At 37.6% G+C, this 23,248-nt stretch overlaps 1 protein-coding gene across 3 annotated transcripts in view; it reads left to right on the top strand.

Moving 5' to 3' along the window:
- Positions 1-23,248, top strand: part of ctnna2 (catenin (cadherin-associated protein), alpha 2) — a 450,781-nt gene that overhangs the window by 412,690 nt on the left and 14,843 nt on the right. For all 3 annotated transcript variants that reach the window (XM_079617041.1, XM_079617042.1, XM_079617043.1), the window contains 4 exons: positions 10,778-10,870; positions 12,232-12,388; positions 15,415-15,615; positions 21,025-21,176. In XM_079617041.1, the coding sequence (XP_079473167.1) occupies positions 10,778-10,870; positions 12,232-12,388; positions 15,415-15,615; positions 21,025-21,176 (603 nt within the window). The remainder of the gene's footprint in view (positions 1-10,777; positions 10,871-12,231; positions 12,389-15,414; positions 15,616-21,024; positions 21,177-23,248) is intronic.

Here is a 23,248-nt window from a genome sequence, read left to right as displayed (position 1 = left end):
AAATTCCTTTCACCCCATATATATATTTATTTACCAACTCAGAGTTTCAAAGAAAAAAGAAAGAAAAAGAAAAGAAAAAAACTTAGAGGAAGAGTCTGATTTGAAAACACACTGCAATCACAAGAATAGCAATCAATATATAATCTAGCCCAAATCAGTCCTGACACAACAGAACTAAATGCAAATGCAGTACGAGACAAATGGAAAAGACACAAGGGGGTTTATTTTATTGCAGTCAATAAATGTATCTACAAGAAGTAAGAAGCGATTTGCTGAGTTTGCATGCTGTATGATACACTGCCCGGTTCAAAAAAGAAAGTCACTGGAATATGGCCATGATCTGTCTTCCTACATGGTTGTTTGAGAAATGAAAAGCTAACCACGCCATCAATTAGATTTAGAAAAACTGTTGCCAAACATATAACATGCTAGAAACATAATAATCACTGCAATAATGATCCAATCATAGACTCTTAAAGCCATCAGCAACTTTTTTTATTAGTATTGCATGCACATATTACTGTAGCTCATTGTGCTGCTGAATACAGTTTAATCAGACTTTAGCCATGAATATGTTAATATGTTAATATTCATGAATTATGCTATAATTTAACCAAAAATGAAATGTATACTCATATATTTATATTTATTTATTTATTTATTTATTTATTTATTTATTTATGTATGTTTCCTCCCTACAGTGAAAATCAATGTGCTCTAATGTTAGACACAACTGACCTTCTTTGTTTTGGCAAAAACAGTTCCTTTGTGTTCCATAGAAGAAAGAATGTCGTACAAGTTTAAGTTTAAGTTAGCTTAATATTACTTTAAGTTGGTGTCAGTGGTTGGTCTTACCTGTGCACCCCCATATCAAGGAAGTGGCAAATGTCGGTCACTTTGTGAACACTATAAGCCAACATTGGCAGGCACTGCACCTTTCCTGAAATAAGAAGAAAAGTAATCAACATGGCTTTCGACAGGCTTTCTCTTTTCATTTGGTTGGGTCTCCTTTATTTGCCTCAATTCAGGCTTTGTTTATCAACTGGATGATTGTGAGGCACTTAATTATGCCACACTCCAAACTGCAGGTTTCCCAGGCAATAAGCTCCTTGGCACAGTGACTTAGTCGAGGAAAGTGGTGTGGACGCTTACTGACTTCTTAAGCAAGGCCTGTGACTCGCATGATTAAGATTACAGACTCTGGAGACAAATGAGACTCAACCTGGGATGGTGTGTGTGTGTGTGTGCCTTCTAGGTGGTTGAAGGCACTTTTGATAGTTGTTACTGTGCACAAGGTTTAAATTGAAGAAGCTTATCACTAACTCCTGTAGTGAAGTTGGTCTTTTAGTCCAGCGAACATCTGCAGAGTATTATTCTGTTAATGGGCAGGAATGTTCAAATACCTAGCTATTTCCCAGCATATAAGAACTGAACTTTTTATAGTTGTGTCCAAAATATTACACTCATTTTCAGTGTTAAAGCTTGCCCATTAAAGGTACAATATGTAAGTTAAAAATATCCAAAAAATCACTTGCACAGTGTGATATATTTCCTGCAGTTGTGTACTTACATATAACAAAAAAAATCCCAAAGATTTTTTAATTTCAGATAAATTCCAATTTGAAATAATCCATTTTTAATTGTCCGTCCCGAAATCCCTGTTCACTTGTCGCCTGTCAATGACGTAATATCCGCGTTATCCCTGGTTTCCGCTCGTTCTGCCATAGTAACCATGGCGACAGACGTAGACAACTGTGTAGTGTACTGCCCTGCAAAGGCAAAAGACCTTAACTCGCTAGAGTGTGAAACTGAGAAAAATGACTTTAAAGTTTCTGTTTTGTCCAGACAAAAGTATTATAGGTAGGACTCCCAAAATTTGACAACTAGTTGCTATAATGAATAAATGTTTGTATGCAAAAAATCTTGAGCTCAAAATTGACCTGTGACCCTTGTTTGGCAGTTACTGTATTCTGCCTTTGTATCATGTGCCAAAAATAAGGAGTCGTGCAAAGGCAAAAGGCAGTAACTGACATATAATCAATATTTGCTTACTGTCCCCCATACTTACATCCATTATAAGAACACCTAACCAAGGTCTAGTCATCATGGTATGTGTTTTAAATTATATAGAAGACCTTTGGTTGTTCTTATTTAGTGCTACAGTATGATGATCAGGATAGTGCGGCAACACTAACACAGTTAAACAGTATGACAGATAAGTTACTTTGCAGTACAGTATGTACAGTATGAATAAATACAAGAAATATTTTTACAATAAATATAATTTAATTATAATTGAATACAGAGGTATATTTATTTAAATGCAAAATATAGAGTAATAATTAATTAAACATTAGACCAAGACTTTAGAGATTAGAGACTGCTCATTTTGAAATAGCAATAAACATGAAAAATCCTGAAAGTATTGGTACTTGGTACTGGTAGAAAGCTCAGTTTGTTTTCATACCAAGAGTTCAAAAAATAACACCAATTCAACTTTATAAAAAACAAAAAAAAGTCTGATTTATATATATATATATATATATATATATATATATATATATATATATATATATATATATATATATATATATATATATATATATATATAATATGATGGATTCTCGTATATATGCTACATACATATATGCTCTTTTTAATGCGTTTATTAGAGGTTGAATTCAAATCAAATACTGCCAAACCACCCATAATACTTCTGAATAGGATGTCTACTTCATAAATTGTATGACAATTATGGAAATACTTGGTTCAGACAGATCACTCAAAGCATATATGAAAATGGAGGCGCCCTTATATGGTCAGAAAGGAAGCGGCTGTCCATCTAGTGAAAGAGTTTGTTACTGCACCCAAATAAAATCTTACTGAAAGCTAATTTTTTGAGGAGATACAGCAGATGACGTGCATTGCTATGGATTACGGATCTTCCATGGATTATATCGGATTGCATGGAAAGGTAGGATGCCTGTGTATTTAATAATTGGTTTTTGGCGTCTGATGTGAGGCAAGTGTCAGCGTCAACGTTAGTGCTAGTTACGTGAACACAGATTCAATTTAGCTAGCTCCGGGCTGTCACTGACATTGACAGATCTGAACCATCGCCCTGAACGAAACTAACAACATTTATGACCACCTATTAGCTTGCATACTATATGGCTTGTTCACCTTGCTTTGTTGATTAACGTTACATACTTGGAGCAGTTTGTCTGGCCAGCAAAGTGGTGGTATGTTGCTCTCGCAAGCTAACGTTAGTTGAATTAAGCAGATGCAATCGAAAATGTATCATGTTTATAATACATTTTTTGTCTTTATGTCTGCGTTTCAAGGCCATCTCCACCAACATATTTTCACGAGAGTAATGGTACATTACGCTGTCACAGAGTAATAATGTTAAACAAGCACTCGGCAGTCTACACTTTATTTCAAAGATGTGTCGTGTGTATGTTACGTGGTTTGGTGATAATTAAAGAGCGGCACACTTTGACAGTATGACAAAACCAGAGTACAGTAACATCACAGCGGCACCGTAACATCTCTCTTGATGCCAGGCTAAACAAAGTCAGAACACCTTAACTCAACTTCAGCGTGCTGGAACAAAGGCAAAGAGCCGTAACTGTTACGGCGTTCTGCTGTGGTTTCTCGTATGGTTTTGGAAGTTACGGTTGTCATAGACCTTTATTTTCTCGTTAAAACGATCAAATTGACTCACAATATTTATTCACATGATAAAGGAGGTCTCAAATAGGCTACCACAAAAATGACACTAACTCATTTTTGACCAAACATGATGTTACGGCGTTTTGCCTTTGTAGGGCAGTGTAGCTGCACGCTGTTGTTGTTGTTGTTTCGTTCAAACATAATGGACCATGGCAAGCAGAATTTGGGGGAAAAATAACTAAATTGAGGGTCAATGTCAGCGTAGTGGCGTTTTCGAGATGCTGAGAGCTCCACGTCCGAGACAAACTTCGACTTGACAGAGCTCTTACATGTACTTTATTAGACAGGTGAACAAATGTACATAAAACTAATCAATGTTATTTAGTTCAACGTGATGAAATGTTAGAATATGATCTGTATGTTATTCTAATGTTGATCTAGCTTACTGCTAAGTCTTATATAGCCAACAAACTAACACATAGAATATTAGTATAACTTTCAACACACTCAAATGCAGTTTAGTGTGATAGTGTAGACCAAGTGAAACAGCGCTGCGTTACCTCACAAGTCTAATTCATCTAATAAACTGACCTGTGTGAGTAGTAATTCAGCACTTGGGTTGTTCGGTAGAATTAAATGTCCTTATTCCTTTATATCCGCGAGGCTCGCGGGACTCGCGTGTGGCACTGATATCTGTCTCTTATTAGCAATCGTGCCCTTCTTCATACCACAGTCGTGATAAAAACATCAATGTATTCACTCATCCATAAACATTATTAGATCCATCGGCTTGACGACAAGTTCCATAATTCTGCAGGAAATTTTGCATCAATCAAATAATTAATGTTTTGGTCATTATACTAACACAGTAACTGATTTCAATTATATAAAGTATATATAAATATTTCAAAAATATATAATTATGGGCCTATATAGTTTTGATATCATAACTTTCAATAACACTTACAAACACGCTAAAAATTGATTAAAAAAAAAAACCTAATAAACATGGCAAAACAAAATTACTCAAATTGTAACTAATATTTTAATAAAAATGGAAAATGTTACAGTAAAAACTATAACAGTATCTCAATGTTACTAAATTAACACTGATACTATGTATCATACAGTATAATGGTATTTTTGAAGTACCTTAATGTGTAAGGTAATAATTAAATTTATTGGTTTATTTCAAAGTACCATGGTATTGTCATATGATATACTATTACTGTAACATGGCAACTTCACATTTCACAGCATTGTTTAATTACTAATGATTGTTTGTAAACCACAAGAAACCAAATATAACATACAACTATTTTTGTTAACCCAAGTATTCTCTAAGGTTCAGACATTTTGTGACAAATTATAAAACATAAATAGCCTACATTAATGGCAACCTTACAAACACTATTTTTAACAGGCTCGTCCCTGTTGGACAAAATCAACAACCAAATAAGCAGCACCAGAAAACAACATCAACAACAACAGCGTTCATTATAATGACAGTTGTACCAGTGGTATTTCTTCTTATAGCAGGTGAAATAGACAGGAACATCATTTTAGAGCATAATATTTATTTAATTTTGTATTTATGGAGAAATATCAAGGTTTGTCCTAGACTGTTGAGGGTGATTCTCCGTTAATCTCCTTTTAGATCAAGACTTGCTCTTAATGGTCCTCAAAAGCCATTAACTTACACTTTGCTGAAATGTACCCATGCATACACCGAACCCTTCATTTTCACCAAGGCTAAACCTCTGAAGGGGCTGGGACAGTTTTTCATATTGACCTTCATGCCAGATCTCATTATCTCCACATGATGTCTATTTATGACAACCCCATACATCAAATGCAGGCCTCTTAGTGCAACTTTGGTGACAGTTAACATTTCACTGCGGTACTTTTGGAGCCTTCTGGCTCTAATGGGGACTTTGCAGGTTCTCAAAACAGAACCTGACAGAGAGAAGAGTGGAAGAAGAGAAGAACCTGAGGGGAAGAAAAGCCTCTTGGCTGCTGGCCGACCTGTTCCAGACCACAGCGCTGTGACCCAGTTGAGCTTGCTAGTTGGAGGCGTTTAATGTAGCTTACTGGCTAAGGACAGGTACATTTTAATAATATAGCTTCATTGTGAGATTCAGGCTTCCCCAGCTGTGACGGGCCCACCAGCTTTGACTGTATTACACTTTTCCACGTTGAGCAGAAGTGTCAGAGAAAGAAGCCAGAAAGGCTAATTCACTACCGTGAGATGTCAAATGAGAAGATGTGCTGTGTTATTAGGACTTTTCTTAGCCACCTTCCATCCGTTACATTTTAATGTACAAATCCAGTGGCTATAGGCTTGTTTATTTGAAACTTTTTTATTCTTATTATGAGCATGGAAAATGACCACAGTGTTTAACCCTTAAAAGGGGCCGGATTCATGAAATGTTCTTAAGAATACAATTATTTTTTAATGTGCACAAGTTCCCTGAAGTGTCACACCAGTGATCATTTTGCCGCATTCGAAATTCAGTAACAGCTCTTCAAAAACAAGGGACCTTGTTTTTAATCTTAGGTTGTACTCACACTAAAGGCAATCTGAACCGTGCCAGAGAACAGAACAGCTACTAGTCTTGTGTGCGATACTTTTATCATTACAACAGAAAACATTTTCCATCAATTGAGTCGAATTGTAGTTAGAACAGGAATTGTAGTTTGCGAAAAATGGTTTATCTGAGTTCTTCAAGCCCTCTCAGGTATTTTCATGAACTTTTGCGGGCATAAAGTTGTCTATTGTCCATAGTGTAGCGATGTATGAAGCACAGTTAGAAGTCACTTTCAAAGCAAGCATCTTTCCGTTAGTCACCACAGGAAATTCACATGACCTCCTGAACACAATGCGAAATCTGCTTTGCACTCACACGGAATTCCAAAATTTCGCCAAGCATCGAGAGCACTGGGAATGATGAGAATCAGAGGGAGAACGGGAATAAGTTGATGCAAAACTAACTCAAACTTGAATCATCTGCAGGAACGCCATTGCAAAATGTATGCAACTTAGCATATATGCTACTCTCAGGGTAACAACTCTGACAAGTCCGGCACTTTCTGCAATTTCCATGTAACTTTGCATTTAAATCAATATGTAAACTTGTCTAGGCCTTTCCAAATCTCCCTGTAGACACGTCAGGGGTCATCAGGTTTCAAACATCTGGGACTTTCCTGTTGAGGTTTGTTGCTATAGCTCTCACATGGTCACGCTTAGCGACCTGCGTTTGTTTCTCCCCCAGTGGGGCATTCTGCTTCATCTGTGCTGACAGGCTGATTTATTTGCTCTCTGACCGGGGTACGGTTGGGGAATAGGGGGGAAGCACTCAGGCTAACACCTTCTCTTGCCCCACTCTTAACCGACTCTTTTCTGACACAACTTCCCCTATCTCTCTTAGATTCTGTCCGTGAGCGCTTATTCAATTTTTCCCTTTCCAGATGGAAATACAATAAACAATACCTATTTCTTGACAGGAATGATTCGACCAAGAAGTGCTGAGATGTCTGAAATACTGATTTAATGTGAGAGGAGGTACAGATCCTGTTATTCCATGAGCTAGTAAGATGTAGATTGAAACCTAATAGTGACCGATCTGAACTGAAATGCTCTACATATTAAGTAACTCGTTGTGTCGTACAGATAGTGGTCCTAGCGTGAAGTACACAGAAGACGCAACCATGTTGCTAAGATAATGCAACACTCATGAACATAAAAAACACTGCACCCACAAATATAGATTACATTTTTTTTATTAAAAGTATATTTATCATTACTACTCACATTGTCAACAATCATTCTTGGCAGTGCTATTTATAGACTGTAGTATAGTATTATGAATTAGCTTTTATTTTATATTTTCTGTTTTCATTTTAAATTTATTTTAAGCTTTAGTGATTTTATTATAATCAAGTTCTGTGGATGTCATGTTTTTTTTATGTATTATTATTGTACAGTATTTAGCTTTTTTCAGTTTTAGTTTTAGTTATGTACTGAAACTTAAACTTATTTTATTTCAGATTTATTTCAATTACCACTTTTAATTGTATTATATTGGAAAACCCTTTGTATAAGGGCACACGTGGCGATATAACAGGCTGCCTATAGACAGCTTATTACATTTTAGAACAAACCTTTTGGAGTTAGTATTAATAATAGTAGTAGTATTACAAATTATATCATAAATAATCATTTGTGTAGCATGATTTAATTTATTTTTAAATTAATTTATATTTTTTTATATATGTTTTGTCTTTGTTTTATTGTATTTATTTATTTATTTTGAAGAACTCTTCAAGGGTAAGGCTGATACGCACTGATTCTCTGGATGTGGTCGTCCAAATGAAACGCTCAGAAATCAATAGTTCTTTTATAAAGGTCTAACTAGACAACACATAATGGTCAGTCAGAGAGAACACGGTTGCGATGCGATCTCTTTCTCTGAAATATTCTTACATGCAAGGACAACACGCACACACACGCTTGTCTCAACCTAGCATGAAACTCATGAATATTATTTTGACATCCTTGGCTAACTAACAGGGGTCTTCTCTTTGAGAAAATAAAAGGCCTCACAAAGGAGGAGTGGTTCTTTAGATAATTGCAATTAGTATTTTTGGCCGGACACTGTGTCTTGGCTGGGATCCAGTTCTGAGAATTGAGTGCTGGAGCATCGGCCAGTTCTGGCTGCCGTCCAGGAGCTGCTGCTGGTTTGACTGTGTGTTCAGACCATGAAGGACTAGTGAGGACCAAGGGAAGTGAGGAATTACATGACAGGATATTATTTCCTGCAAACGCTGGGAGTCCCACACTGCCAGCCTGGTGTATAAAACAACCCCCTACCTTCCCATCCGGTCCTTTATGCTGCTGTCTCTTGCCGCTTTTCTACCGAAAGGATGCTGGAACTGGTGGCCACTTCCACTCAGGTCCAACTGAACCTCTAAGATACAAGGTGGACCTGACAGTTATGGAAGGATGGGTACAGAGGTGGTTGCCTTATTCTCAGGGGAAGAAAAGGCACACAATCCATCACTGGGGTGATACATTTCCAAAACATACTAATATTCACAATTGTAGTACTAATATTTACATTCAATGTACTACAGTAATATGCCCATTTTAGGAGTAAAAAAGGTTACCACCACAGTGACAGATTTTGTGCTCCATGCGTCAGGATGCGACAAACTGATAAAATGAATACACTATTATATAATGTATTGCACATGTAGGCATGATGTTGCCCAAACATGTTCTATTTACATTTTTTACAGTATTTAAACACATTTTTACACACTTTGCCTGCCACAACTACCATTGCACTATTACCGGTCAGACTAAAAGGAAACAACAGACTATTATTTCCTAAATAAATATGCGTATTATACAAATTCATAAGTTCAAAATATGTTGAAGCTTCATACCATATCTTCTTCTTCTGTCTATGCTACATTAAAAAGAAGTATTACTAATTGTAAGGAATTTTTGTGAATCAATGCATAATAATTTCAGAAAGAGTCGCGATGCATCAATGAATAATTGTTTCCCCCCATTGGTACTCTTATGCACACATTATCACTTGCAACCCTCAAGCATTTAAGTCTTTACACTTGTAGCCGCACAGCTAAACACACACAAGCGCACGCACACACTTGAACAGAAGAGCGATCCATCAAAGCATTCAGAGCTGTCAGGGGTAAACAGGAGAAAAGGGCCGTAAGCAAGAATCTTCTAACACAGATTTGATTTGCCTCGATTTACCTTAAAAAAAAAGAAGAGAAGCCCGCTGATATGGCTTCAGTCGCATTGCATTTGCCAGCAGGCATGTGTCACTTTAGCGCCGTCAAAATCCTTACTCATGGCTGCTGTGTAATCTGATTTACCAGCAGAGGATGAGATGCTTGGAACACCAATTCTGAATTGTTATCAAAACGGCATTGACACTCCTATTAGTGCCTTTCATCGAGGTCTGACGTGTCACCAACTTAAAAACTCTTAGAGCAATATTCCGGTGTTTTCTGTCGGATCCGACATTTTTGGCAGAAGGGGAGGGGGGAGGCAGCCAGGTTTTTAGCATCCAATCTGGCCAATGCTCCTTGCGCAGATGCTTTTCTGATGATGGAAGCGAGCAAACACGAGAGAGAGAGACCTTTTCTCAACGCACACGTGTACGCACCGATCCGGCATTGCCAGATGCATTGCATGATGGGTAATCTGAGGGCTGCAGGCAGGCAGAAATTAGACAAGGAGGTATTGCGCATAGAGGAGCCATCTGCTAGTTTAATTACACTTTTTCTGTCATTTTTCACCCACCTTTTTTTTTTCCAGGTAAACTTGCCTAATGATTTACATGGGAACATGAAGTTCAGTAATGAACTCTGGTTATTCCACCAGTGCTTTGCGGTGACAATTCAACGTTACTTTATGAGTGAACAACAGAAATCCGGTAACCTCCAATTAGGACCCCTCTCCGTGTCCGCTGACATTTTCGGGGTAATTGTGTTTTCGTAATGGGAGATTCACAGGCACATGTGAACAAACCGCTGTCCTTCTGTCACTGCAGATGAGAACATGAAGCGGAAGCTTTTAAATGTCCAGGAGATTGGCCGGTAAAAATTAAAATTACAAAGTGTGTGTGTTGTCAATTATTCAAATAGACGCTATTTTTAAAATAGTAAAAGAGAGACCAAGGCGGTATGATTTGGGGCCAGGGGAGCGGAGGGGAAGAGGGAACCACAAATCGTGTTCTTCACGCTGGGAAATAACAAATACCAATCTAACACTTGAATGAGCCCTAACTCTCTGTACATATTTTGCCCTGACATTGCCTTTCAAGCCAAGCATTAAATCCTTATCCATTGCACACAGCACTGATAACTTCAAACATGAACAGCAAAAAGGACTATGTGTTTGTGTATATGTGCGCTCTGCTCAGAAGCTTTATTTGCCCCCGTCCGAATGCTAGTCTAACCTGCCTGATTTACAAAAATCTGGCAACCAGAACCCCAATGTCACCTTATACTTTAACCTTAACGTCCAAAGGACCCAGTTGCTCACCAAACTCTCTCCCTTTTTCAGGTGGCCAACCTCGCCTGTTCCATCTCCAACAACGAGGAGGGTGTGAAGTTAGTGCGCATGGCAGCTACACAGATCGACAGCCTGTGTCCTCAGGTAAAAGGCCTAAACCTTTGCTATCCACCCAGTGTTCAGTTTTCTAGAACCTCATGCAGCAGTTTTTGACAAATAGGAATGCACTATAATGCACCTTATTTGCAATATTCTATTTACTTCATATTATAATATTTGCCTGCCACAACTACCAGTGAACTAGTACCGGTCATGGAAAGCACACAATTTCCTTTAGAAGAGATGTTTGTGTAATTTGTTTTATTGATGGTGGCAGCAGAAGAGCATATCCAGGCACATATCCAGATCCGTCATATTTTAAAATATGACTCACATTTGAGGTTTTTAGCTATATTCAAAGTCAACAAGAAATGCTGTTTGCAACCCATTGAGAAAAAATTGTGAAGGAATCAGTGAGAGGAAAAATCCATTGGACACAGAAAAATAGAGCTTGGTTTTCATTACGCCATTTATTTAAAGAGATAACATGCACACTGGTAATCATTCACTGTAAGACTATGAGTGTGTATTAGAAAGGGTATAAGGAAACAAATAGGGTCAATTCAAAGTCAGCATGAAATAGCATCGGGGAAAGAAATATTTGTAATGTGACATATTTATGAGAAATGTTGAGAAATCTGATTTTATCCATTGAGAATTGATTGAATTGTAAAAAGTGTTCTCTTTAAAATGACAGATGGTTGCAAGGGATGTGTTGAAAAAAAAGAGGGCTTGGTGACGTCAGCCCCCCCCCAAAAAAAAAAAAAGGTGATTCAGTGGCAGAGGCATTCAGAAAGATTACGAAGACAAACATTCTGCCTCTTTGGAGTAACATGCCCTAACCAGTCCTTCATAATAAGTGTCAGAAAGAAATCTGCCCTCACCATGTACTGAATTGATTATGTGTAAGGTTGGACTGGAATTAAAGGTTCCAGTAGAATTGAGGTATTAAGATTCAAGAAACATTTTCACTGAAGTCCCCTCTAACAGATCTCACATTGTGAGTGAGCCCCTGCAAGTGACGCTAACACTAAAAAACCTGGAAGTAATTGTGAGATTTTCAAGATTGTTTCCTCTGAGTGCCGTTACAAGCTACTAAGATCATTTGACAAAGACAAATTTGACTCAATAGTAGCTACCTCTATCAACAAGAGACTTTAGATTTTATGAATCATCATATTACTCACAGTTGTCAAAGCTCAAAAGGATTATAGGTTTGAAATGATTCATAATTAATCATTTACATTTTGACTTACAACATGCACATGGTTTGACTGCAAAGTCTTGGAGTTCTGGCAAGTAAAAAACAACTACACTTGGATGCACACAACCGTTTAAACAGTTACTTTTGTGGTTTTTCTAGAGTTTTGGTAAGGTTCAGAATTATACCATGATGCTCCTCATAGGTAATCAATGCAGCCCTGACCTTGGCCGCACGCCCTCAAAGCAAGGTGGCTCAGGACAACATGGATGTTTTCAAGGACCAGTGGGAGAAGCAAGTACGCATCCTTACTGAGGCCGTAGATGACATCACTTCCGTTGACGACTTCCTGTCAGTTTCAGGTAAAACTGGAAACAGATTAGACAAAATGGAAACAGATTGCACAGATCAGAGGTCCAAATCATTGACTGCTTGACAATGACCTGTCAATGAATTATTATTTTTCCTCTTTCTATATATTACAAACACCTGCATAATAATAATAATAAGAACAAACAGGGTGCTTAAGATACAGTGTATCTGGGTAAGTATGGCCTGGTTTGACAGACAGGGCTTAAATGAAGCCAGGATTAGGCCTTAATTCAATTAGGACATAAGAAGCTTTTATAAACGTGTCTTAGAAAAAAACATTACTGGTGTGCATCTTGAGACAAAACAATGGCACTGACATAGTTTAAGACATGTCAGCGCAAGTTGCTTTCAGTTAAAACCGCTCAAACATGCAGTTAAGTCTGGGAATATAGGCTTAAGCCTTGTCTGTGAAACTGGGGGTACATGTTTTTGTGAGATCACAATTGAGTACTTACTGCCTGGTGGTGGTGAACAGTAAATCAAGCAACCACTCTGGTTTCATACTATTACAACATTTTAAGTCTTTAAGAGCATTTTAAGTATAGATTTTTTTTTTTTATGTGAATGTCCATCATCCTCCTCTTGACATCTAAACTCTCCACACAGAGTACGGCGGTAGAATATAGCAATGTCTGTTTTTCCCTCTTTATAATGGACACTCTAAAATGTCAGCTGCCTCCACCATCAAAATCCCATTATCTTGAATGGGAATGTCCATCTTACTAACAGATGGAGAACAGAACACTGGATAGGAATGTGAATGGCCATATAATTTAACATAAATATGAACAATTATGACCCTTTGTATGTGTAGCCTCTCGGTAGTTACACTGTGTTACTTTTTTTGTCCTCGGCACTAAGTCTTCTTGTTTTGCAGAGATTAAAAAGATTACTATTATGGTGCCAATTACTGAGTCTGTAGTTTCACTTGAGCATTGGACTCAAATGGCTTATATAGACAATATATGGTTTAATCAAAAAATATATAAGTCAATTGTATATATATAAAATAAAAAGGCTTAAGCACCTTGCCTGGTGTAGAATATAATTAAACTGCTCTCTGGTATGGAGAGGTTTTTGTTCTGATAGTTCACCCATTTTTGTGGATGAATACGGTAATCATGTTTAACTTAAGTGTTTCATCTTGTAATTAATGTATAAATGAAATTATTTAATTCCCACAGTTCTTTTCATTGCAAACGAGGTACACCAACTTTAGTCTCACCTTCCACCTTAGCTAAAACTGGCTCTCCTCTACATCAAATGCTCTTTTTGTTTTGCAACATTTTGCTGGATAGTGTATATCCTATCTGGATCCGGCACAAAAACTATTAGAATGAATACTATATTCTCGTCATATAGCCAAGGATTTCAAGGCAGGGATTATAATAAGTCAATACTAAATACACAGCAAATGAATAAATGAAATCCTGGTTGATGTGGGCCAGATCCTTTGTATATCTGACAGGTCTATGTGGGCTGTATGAAATGAAGCAGGAGGAAATATTGGTATGCATCCCACCTCCTGTTGTCCAGAAACTGGTGTAAGCAGTGGATTCCAGTTTGGAAATATTCATTTGCAAATCTGTGAATAAAACATGTCAGGATTTAACAAGAAGGATTTATTATTATTATTATTTCCTGAAAATCTGGTCTGGTCTGACCAGTGTTTGAGATTAGTACTTGCCCTGTCAACATTTTCACTGGACGCAAAATAAATATGAATTTTTAGCAACATATTTTTGTATGTGTTAGAAAGAATATATTTGAATAGCTTACTCATGGACACACATTTTTTTTTTCCTGTCAACAAAAATATTTTCCCAATCTACTCTACTCATGAGTATATTAGGCAACTACATATTTTAGTGACAAAAAAATTTAATTTACAAGGCATAAAAAGCGTATACAGTATATGATCAGCCAACACAAAACATATTTACAATGCAGCACTGGCTCAATAAGGCATGTGACAGATGTGTCAACTGGCCCGAAACGCTCTCACACACTGGCTCATGGACATCTTTATTGTTGAGCCCTGCATATGCTTGTAAAATTCTGATATAATTGATCTTTTCTGCTTGCAAAGAAATCAATTACATGTAATTTCTTTCACAGGACAGATGTAAACAGTGTGTTTTGCAAGAGCAGGGAAATCATCAATAGTTTTACATAGAAAAGGAAATTAAATATAAAGGCTAAATATATTTTTTGATAATAGTGCATATGTGCTATAGAAGGACATCTGAATAGGTTTTCTTGAATCTGTTGAAAAAAATACTGTAATTATGCCCCTTTCATTTGGTTTAGCCTCTATCCAAGATCATTCCTTGTTATTCAGCTGCGCTGCTTTATCTAAATCTAAATAGATCCGCTCATAGATCATTTAAGGCAGTGCGCTTTTGACCGGTTGCCATAAAGAAATAAGATAAACAAAACGTTTTTTTTTCTAAGCTACAGTACTTAAAAAGAAGGCTCTTATCAGAACAGGAGACAAATAACACCCTCATTAGGAAACCAGTGTTTAATGAGGTCAACCCAGAGAAGAATTGTGAAAGCTTTTGGTCTGTTGTATTGCAAGTAGTTTTAGGAGAATGTCGGAGCAGTTAGAGCACATGCTCCAAAATACAGAGTTCATGGGTGATTCAAGCATTAAACTGATTTTCCCCCCACAAAAAAAGTCCATTAACCTAAATATGTTGTTGTATTTTTTTTATTTAAAATAGCAAATTATTTTAAAATATATATATATACTTTATAGAGTTTTTAGAGTGTTGAAACGTGACATCTTCGAAACATGACCAATCACAATACACTTGTCCAGCCGACCAATCAGAGCACACTTGACAAAAACTAAATCAAGACTTTGTTAGGCTTAGGGAGATACAATTTATATATTTACCTACTTTACATGCTTTTTTTATGCTTTAAAAAATGTAAAATGTGACTATTGTTTTTGGACAACAATAATGCTTTAAAAGTGTTATCTCAATTGTTTTATCTCATCTCTCCACAGAGAACCACATTCTGGAGGATGTGAATAAGTGTGTGATCGCCCTGCAGGAGGGGGACGTGGACACCCTGGATAGGACAGCAGGGGCGATCCGGGGCCGAGCCGCGCGAGTGGTGCACATTATTAATGCTGAGATGGAGAACTATGAGCCTGGCGTTTACACTGAGCGTGTTCTTGAGTCCATCAAGCTCCTCTCTGAGACTGGTGAGAAAGATCACAAACACACCTGAGTCCTATACTCATCTTAATGCTCACAAAGGCATGAACTTATGGTAGAGATGGGGACAGATGGACAGAGGAGAGCAGGAAGCTCTTGGAAGAAGGAAGTTAGAGGAGAGAGGGGTAGACAGATGAGAAAAGATGGTGAGGCCGGAGATACCACCTGTTCCCTCCTCTGGCACTCATCCTTTGCTCATTCATTTTTCATCTGTTTTCCCCCAACCCCTCCACCTTTCACAGTCTAGTGCCAGCATTCAGGAGGTGGCAATTTAGACTCTGACAGACAAGGCCGAGGGCCAAAACATACCAAGTAATGCAGAGATTTGTGCATAGCCTTTTCCCAATGCTTTTAAGTCACAATTTCTGACAGGAAACAAAAAAGGCTGCTATTTTAGGTGTTAATGTGTAAGAAACATCTCACCTGACACTTTTTGATGTAGTTGTTCCATTTAAATGCACTTCTACGATTGTTTGGAATCAACAAATGGAGGGTGGCTAGAAAATGAGCACTCAAAATATTATTCTGGCGGCGGCGCTTTGTCCTGCCTCCCTTGTTCTGTCTAAAACATTACATTAGACTATTCTGACAGCGTGCTTTGTTTAGAAGAGCAAGCACTATATGAGAGGAAGAAAATAACAGTCCTGCTTTCATGGTAGATACTGTACTATTTTTGTTATGAAATTACCACATTAATCATATTACTGCTAGTTTGACAGCTAAAGGTAAATGCAAATTTGTGACGTCTGACCAACTGAAAATTAAAATGGAGTCATAATGTTTCCAAATTGATCTTCATTGGTTCTTCTCATCATCTTCTACTCATATGCCCCATAACGTTTTTTTGTTTCTTCACATCACTAGAATATTTAAATGAAACTGTCAAACAATGTCAAAGTGATGTGATAATGAGTAGTCTTTTGGTTAGACCTTAAATTGAGGTCTAATCACCAGGAATTGAGCCACTTTCAGATTAGATTGTTTTGTTGCGTTTGCACTGTATCATGATTTACCTCATTCCTATAAGTGGGCGCAATTCATTCTTGAGAAATTATCTCCTTTTTGAGTATTGTAACTGGAGAGTTGATACCACTATCTGTATTAGGGTTCTGTACAGTGAGACACATGTACTTAATGTAACTTATCCGCTGCAACGTATGAAAAATTATGTTTAATTTCATTATTAATTTCATCATTTTATCTCCTCCTTTATTAGAGCTATTAGAGACTTAATGAAAACCAAACACAATACAGTTTCCTACATTTCATTACCGCCTTCAGTCAAATAAAAATAAACCGTCTTAGTCTTTTTATGTTTAAAGATAGCAAACTCTTTTCCGGAAATCACAAGTTGAACAGTTAATGCTCGCTCAGCTTGAATGGAAAACTGTTCTGCTAGGCGCTTCAGTAAAACCAAGAGGAATATCTGCATGCTTGATTGAGAGTGATAATTGAATTGTGAAAGGGCTGGACGCCCAGACTGGCTCTCATCTTCTCTGTATTCACTTTGATGAGGCGGTTCTTTTTGTTGGATTTCGCTTTTTCCCCTGTTTCTGTCTTTGTTTTGGGATGTTGGTGCCACCCAGGGCTGTCGGCAGGAAGGAGGGCAACTGGGAAAGTTGTTCAGGCCCTTTGATGAGAGGGACCCACTGAGCTCTTCTGTGAAATAGCATTCTCATTAGGCCCAAGGGAGGGTGGCCCTGTGAATTTAAATGATGGACATGGTGCCACCACATAAATGGAATTGAACCATAAAGCATTGCAGCATTGATTCTTCTAGAACTTTCTTTATTGCACAAGACTTGGCATGCAAAATGTCAATGAATTTTTGAAAGTTTGAAGGTTTGGGCCAGGCGTAATGTTGAGGTTAGCGAATTAGTATAATAGAAGCGTATAGCATCTGAATGTGTTTTCCATTTAATTAGGATGTTTGCTACTCAACTAAGTGGCTTTATCAATTTAATGATGGAAGGAATTCCCAAGCATAAGTGTTCTAGTGGGCAATGGGAGTTAAACCGCAGGTACTGATTTGTAGTTTGGACTGAGTTTTATGCTTCTCCACTGAGGGTGGAAAAACAGTTTGTTAAAAATGTGTCAGCCAGGACATACTTTTTTTTCTTCATTTCAATCACTCTCAACAAAAAGTCATACCATCATTCTTACAATTCACTAACTTTGTGTGCTATTTCCTCAAAAGTGCCTGGCACTTTTCTTTTCAATTTCTTCAACTTTTTGATTTGGTTCCTTATCGGTAGACAGCCTAATTAGGACATACCGAACGTCCTTTTTTATCGTCCCAAGGCAGTGTAAATATAACAAAAGTGCAGCTGGTCCAAAGCTCTATAAAGATACATCGTTGAAGGACCGTTAGCATATAGCACCCACGAATCTCGAATCGTGTCCTTGAGCCTGAAAATCAATAGTCTTATAGCAAACCCGTGATGACTTTCCCCTCTCTCTTTATCCTTTCCATCCTTTCTCTGATCCAAACTAATCTTCATGTGGGAAAAATTACCCGATCATTAAGGTTATGCTCAGCCTCCCAGTAGATTAAAAATTAGAAATATGGCTGATGTAATAGTGCCAAGAAGAAGGCATGAGTAGCAATAGTGTCATAGAGTATGGCAGAGTGTGTAGGGCTCATGCCAAAAGGGTGACCATGCAGAGATGAAATGTGGCCACCTAATCACTGCCCTCCGTCTAACAAACACACACAGAGGCTCACACATGATTTTTATGGCAAATATAGTGTTTCACTGACAGGTTGAAGGGCATGTTTGCTCAGGAACTAAAAACAGCAATGATTTCATACAGCCAAATGACCCCACAAAATGTTATTCCTCAGCATATCACGACCCAAGAGTCTGTGTGGTGAGACAGGAGGCATGCAAAACAACAAGGATAATAGAATTATTCCATGCCTGCCCACTCCAAAAGTTTGTTCATGAAAAAGAAAACGGAAGAAAGTAAGAAATACGGATCCCGAAGAAAGGGCAGTGCTAACTAATTCCACAGCCTAAGGGGCAAAATGTAAATGAAACCAAACTACTAGTGACCTCATTGTTTTCATATGAATTTGTTCTCCACTTTGAATTACTTGCTGTGTTTTGTAGGGCCTATTAGCATTAGGAATGTCTCATTGCGTTTTCTAGTATTTCATTTTGAAACCATTAGGCTGGTCCGACCTCAGCCTCTCGAAATAAAACCCAGTTTAAACATGTTTTTTTTAGAATTCAAAATGCTGTCTCATAATAATAATAAAAATAAAAATAAACATTTGAAGGCTCACAGAACATATCTGACTGCTTGCTTTATCTGGCGTTAAACACTTTAAGAAAATAATCCCTTCCAACATGGTTTTCATTAGCTCCTTTCATCATTTCTCACTGGTCTGAGTTAAATTTGCTCCTCACTAGCAGCAACTTTACTCATTAATGGCTTGAAGAACATTTAAATATTTCTATTTAAAAGTCGCAGCAAAATTCCCTAAAGCTCATTATACGCCTCTCCAATAAGTGGATTAAAATGAATTAAATATGTGTTAAAGCAAGACTGGGTTGGAAAGAAGAAAGGAAATCAAATAAAGAGCCTTTACCGCACCTTGTTGAATGTTTTGCATAATTTTGTATTTCTTATGTGTTCATTTGAAATTCAAATCTAACCTTTTCTGCATTAGCCGATAGACATTCTGAAATTGTCCATTTTAGAAGGCAAATAAGCAAAATGGCTGTCAAAATGGATCCTTCACTGGTCGGATGCCTGTAATCAAAACCATCAGAAATCTCAAGACCGGTCTTTTCTTCAAAATCTCCATTCGCTATTATTGTGATTGGCTCTCTGGGCTTGGATTTGGTTAGATGGTTGATGACAACACTCTAAAATTTTCTTGTCAAAGAAGTGTCCTCACAAGACCCACCTTCCCACAGAGAAGTGTATCTTGGGTCATAATATCACATTTCCTCGCTCTTAAAAATCCTGAGACCTCCTCCTCTCCTCGATACGATGTTGAATATTTTAAGAGCATCACTTTGGAGTTTGCTCAAGGGTTTAATACGAGGCTTTTGCCATGCCCATCTTTTTTTCATCAACCACCAAGTGGTCCTGGATGTTGATATGAGCTTGACTTGATGTCAAGGTTAGATCACAATACAGTTTCCCTCCACCAGTGACATTGCCATGGAAACGCAAGGCTTTTACATCATTTTGGATATTACTCCCTTGATGTGCTGGCCACTACTTCAGAGTAGGCAGACAGGTCATTCAGTGTCAGGTCCAAAGGTTGCGTGTGAATTGGTGGGCTGTGGAGCACAAAGGAAGGTACTTGTTGAATACAGTCCAAAGTAATGAGCATATTTTTTGCTCTGGAGTCACCAAAGTTTAAAGCTCATGATTCATAACAGCGGTGTCAGATCCCTCTAAAATGCTTTTAACATTTCATAATGACATTTCACCAAAATGTAATTGACTTAAAAGTCTTCATTCACTGCCACTACACAGCATTAGCCGTAAGGATTTTTGTCAAAATGGTTACGCTAAGGTTAAGTGGTCCGAACATATTTGTTGAGTGTAAACGCTGAAATACGACTCATCAGAAAAACAGATCAAACTAATGTCACATTAGCAGACCTTTCCCAACCCTCCAGCTGCACTCAATCAATGTCTGTCAACATTGTTCGTACTCAACTCTTGTTCATGCAAACAATTACAGCCAGCGTTTAGTGGCGGTGGAAGATCTCGCTACGCGTTACTGAGGAACAAGACAGAAGGGTGAATTGAATTGGAGGATATAAAAAAAAAAAGTTGTATATACTTTAATTGATCCAAGCTAACATGAACTAACAGTTGTGTTTTTTTTATTTTTATAAATACAGTAACAGCTGTATTGCTTGCCCATTGTTATTGTAATTAATGTTAGTTCATGCATTAACAAACGCTAACTAATGGAACCTTATTGTAAAGTGTTACCTGATTATTATTATTTTATTGGGTTAAAGAGGTCTCACTTATGGTCATATGTTCCCATCAAGGTGAAGTGGTTAATTTGCAGACATAGGGGACCCTTTTCACATATTTTCAGGGTGACATTTTCTCGTCTTCCTTTCCCGCTGCATTCCATGTCCTCGGGCCTGACTGACAGGGAGAAGATGGCAGAAATAGACATGCTTGCCTGAATTTCGACACTTAGCTTCTTAAGATCACATATTCTCCATTTTTCTCACCTCTCACACTGTCTTTTCTCTGATATGTTTGGCACCTGAGGGAAAGGCTGGCTTTTGAGGGATGCGTGTAATCCCTTTTTTGAAAAAGTTTTTTTTTCTGTGTATCTTTCTTTCTGTTTTTGCTTTCTCTCAGGCTTTTCCTCACCTCAATACTCTACGTCCTTTTTTTCCCATCAGTGATGCCGCGCTTTGCAGAGCAGGTTGAGGTCGCCATCGAGGCTCTTAGCACCAACCCCCCGCAGCCATTCGAGGAGAACGAGTTCATCGACGCCTCTCGCCTCGTCTATGACGGTGTGCGCGACATCAGGAAAGCAGTCCTCATGATAAGAGTGAGTAGCGTACAAATTAGAGAACCACATGAGGTGCTCGCTCTTCACAAGCGGGGTTTTTTACGTTGCTCATTACCCCAGAGGTTTGGATTGATACATAACAAAACAACACATCAAACACATTTCATCTGAAAATAATGTAGTGGGTTATGACTCCATCATACAAGGCAAGGGTTCTCAACCAGAGACATCCGAGGACATACTCCGGGGGATTGTTAGAAGTTATAATGTTAAAAGTTATGTAAAACATATCAAATTGTCTTTAACAATTCATGGCATTTGTATAATAATTAAAATGGTTTGAATTAATATTAAACAAATGGTCTGTTAAGCATTATCATAATGCAGGGCTTTTGATGCCAAGAATGATCCTCTATGATGATCCAGAAAATAAACACCCCTTTATACTGGGTGAAAAAATAGTGAGAGTGATATTGTCATCTAGAGAATATTTACTTGCTATTGAAAATATTTATATTAAGGTTCATACATCTTAACATCAAAGTAGGAAAACAGTAATACAGTTAAAATGTTGTATTACAAAAATACTATAATTTCACACAAAAAAAGTTATATTCCACAGCTTCACAGAGAATATTACCCGACAACATCATCTAAAAAGTAGCTGATCAAGGCATAGGGTACAGTGTCAAAGCAATGTAATGCAATGTATACTTTAATGTTCTTAATGAAGGCTATTCTAAAGTCTTTCTAGAAAAATCTAGCTTTTGTATATTGGGGGTCTCTGTATCTATAGCAGTTGAAAAGCCCATATATAGATATTGTGAAGTAATAATGCTATATTATGTTATCATATCATATATATTGTACACGGTATGTCCTGGTTATACAACAAGAGTATGTTAGACTGTTGATTTGTTTATGCCTTTGACCATTGTGTATATTCTGTTTACAGAGTTCAAATTCATTTGGTTCGAACTAACAAACACGTCTTTTTGTTGCAAAAAGGCAATTTCTAAGATGCACACTTCCTCTGTGCGAACATCAAACTATATTGAACAGTAAATAATAATTTGCCAGTAAATAATGTCAAGCTGAGTTTGGAGATGGTTTGGAACAGAATGATAATTGTAAATAGAGATCCTACTTATTTTTGACTTTTTTTATTGATTCCCCGAACCACCCCCCACCCCAAAAATGAATCACAAAGATAGATCATGCAGAGTGTGTGAATGTGTTGGTGGCTGCTTTTAAGTTTTGCAAATAGTACAGCTCCCAGAGTAGCAGTGAAAAGAAAGTACCAACACACACACAGTTATTTGTCAAGGATTTTATCCTGCTGAAAAACATGGGAAGAATAATTAAGCAAAGATAGGTTTGCGCACAAATGTACACTCCTTACTCATTGTCTATACACATTTATGTCTACGTGAAATCTCGATCCACTGGGATCTTCATTAAAACGAGTAACAAAGAAGACTTTGCTAGTTTGCTATAAATTACAAGGCTGATTAAATCAAAATAATTTCTTCATAAGCTACTGCCACTGCCGCTCAGAGTGGCTGGAACCGTGGCGGCTGTCAAGATACACTCTCTTTTCTTTGTCTCCAATTTGCTCATTAGTCACTTAGTGGGACTGATGTTGAAACTACTGGTAGGCAGAATACAAGAAAACAGATCACATCTAAACCCTGAAGAACCTAGGGGCCTTTCCCCCTTCACATATTGTTTGATCCCACTTTACGAGGGAACTTTTTATATTACTCACAAGAAAGCCAAAAGGGAATTGAACAATGACGCAAGTCACTAGTAATTCAAACTGTGGGACGAATGAATTATTTATTGAGATTTGACTGGTTTAATGGTTGACACGTCTTTATGTTGGATCAGAGGTCCTTCGCCCTGCATTGTGTAGAAACACACAGCCGGTAGTGGCGTCTGTCAAATGTTGTGTCCCAAATTGTCACCAAGTTTACCTTTAGGACAGAGGACATCGGTACTCTAGTAGAGTACATTTTAAATATAGATGGAAGGTTAAACAAGGCGAAGAAAGTTGTTGACGATAGAAACCCAAGAGTTAAAAAGTGGCAATCTCTCCAGACCAGTTTTGA

Source organism: Phoxinus phoxinus (assembly GCF_949152265.1).
Source record: "Phoxinus phoxinus genome assembly, chromosome: 6".
Lineage (NCBI taxonomy): Eukaryota > Metazoa > Chordata > Actinopteri > Cypriniformes > Leuciscidae > Phoxinus > Phoxinus phoxinus.
This window is presented reverse-complemented; position numbering and strand designations above follow the sequence as displayed.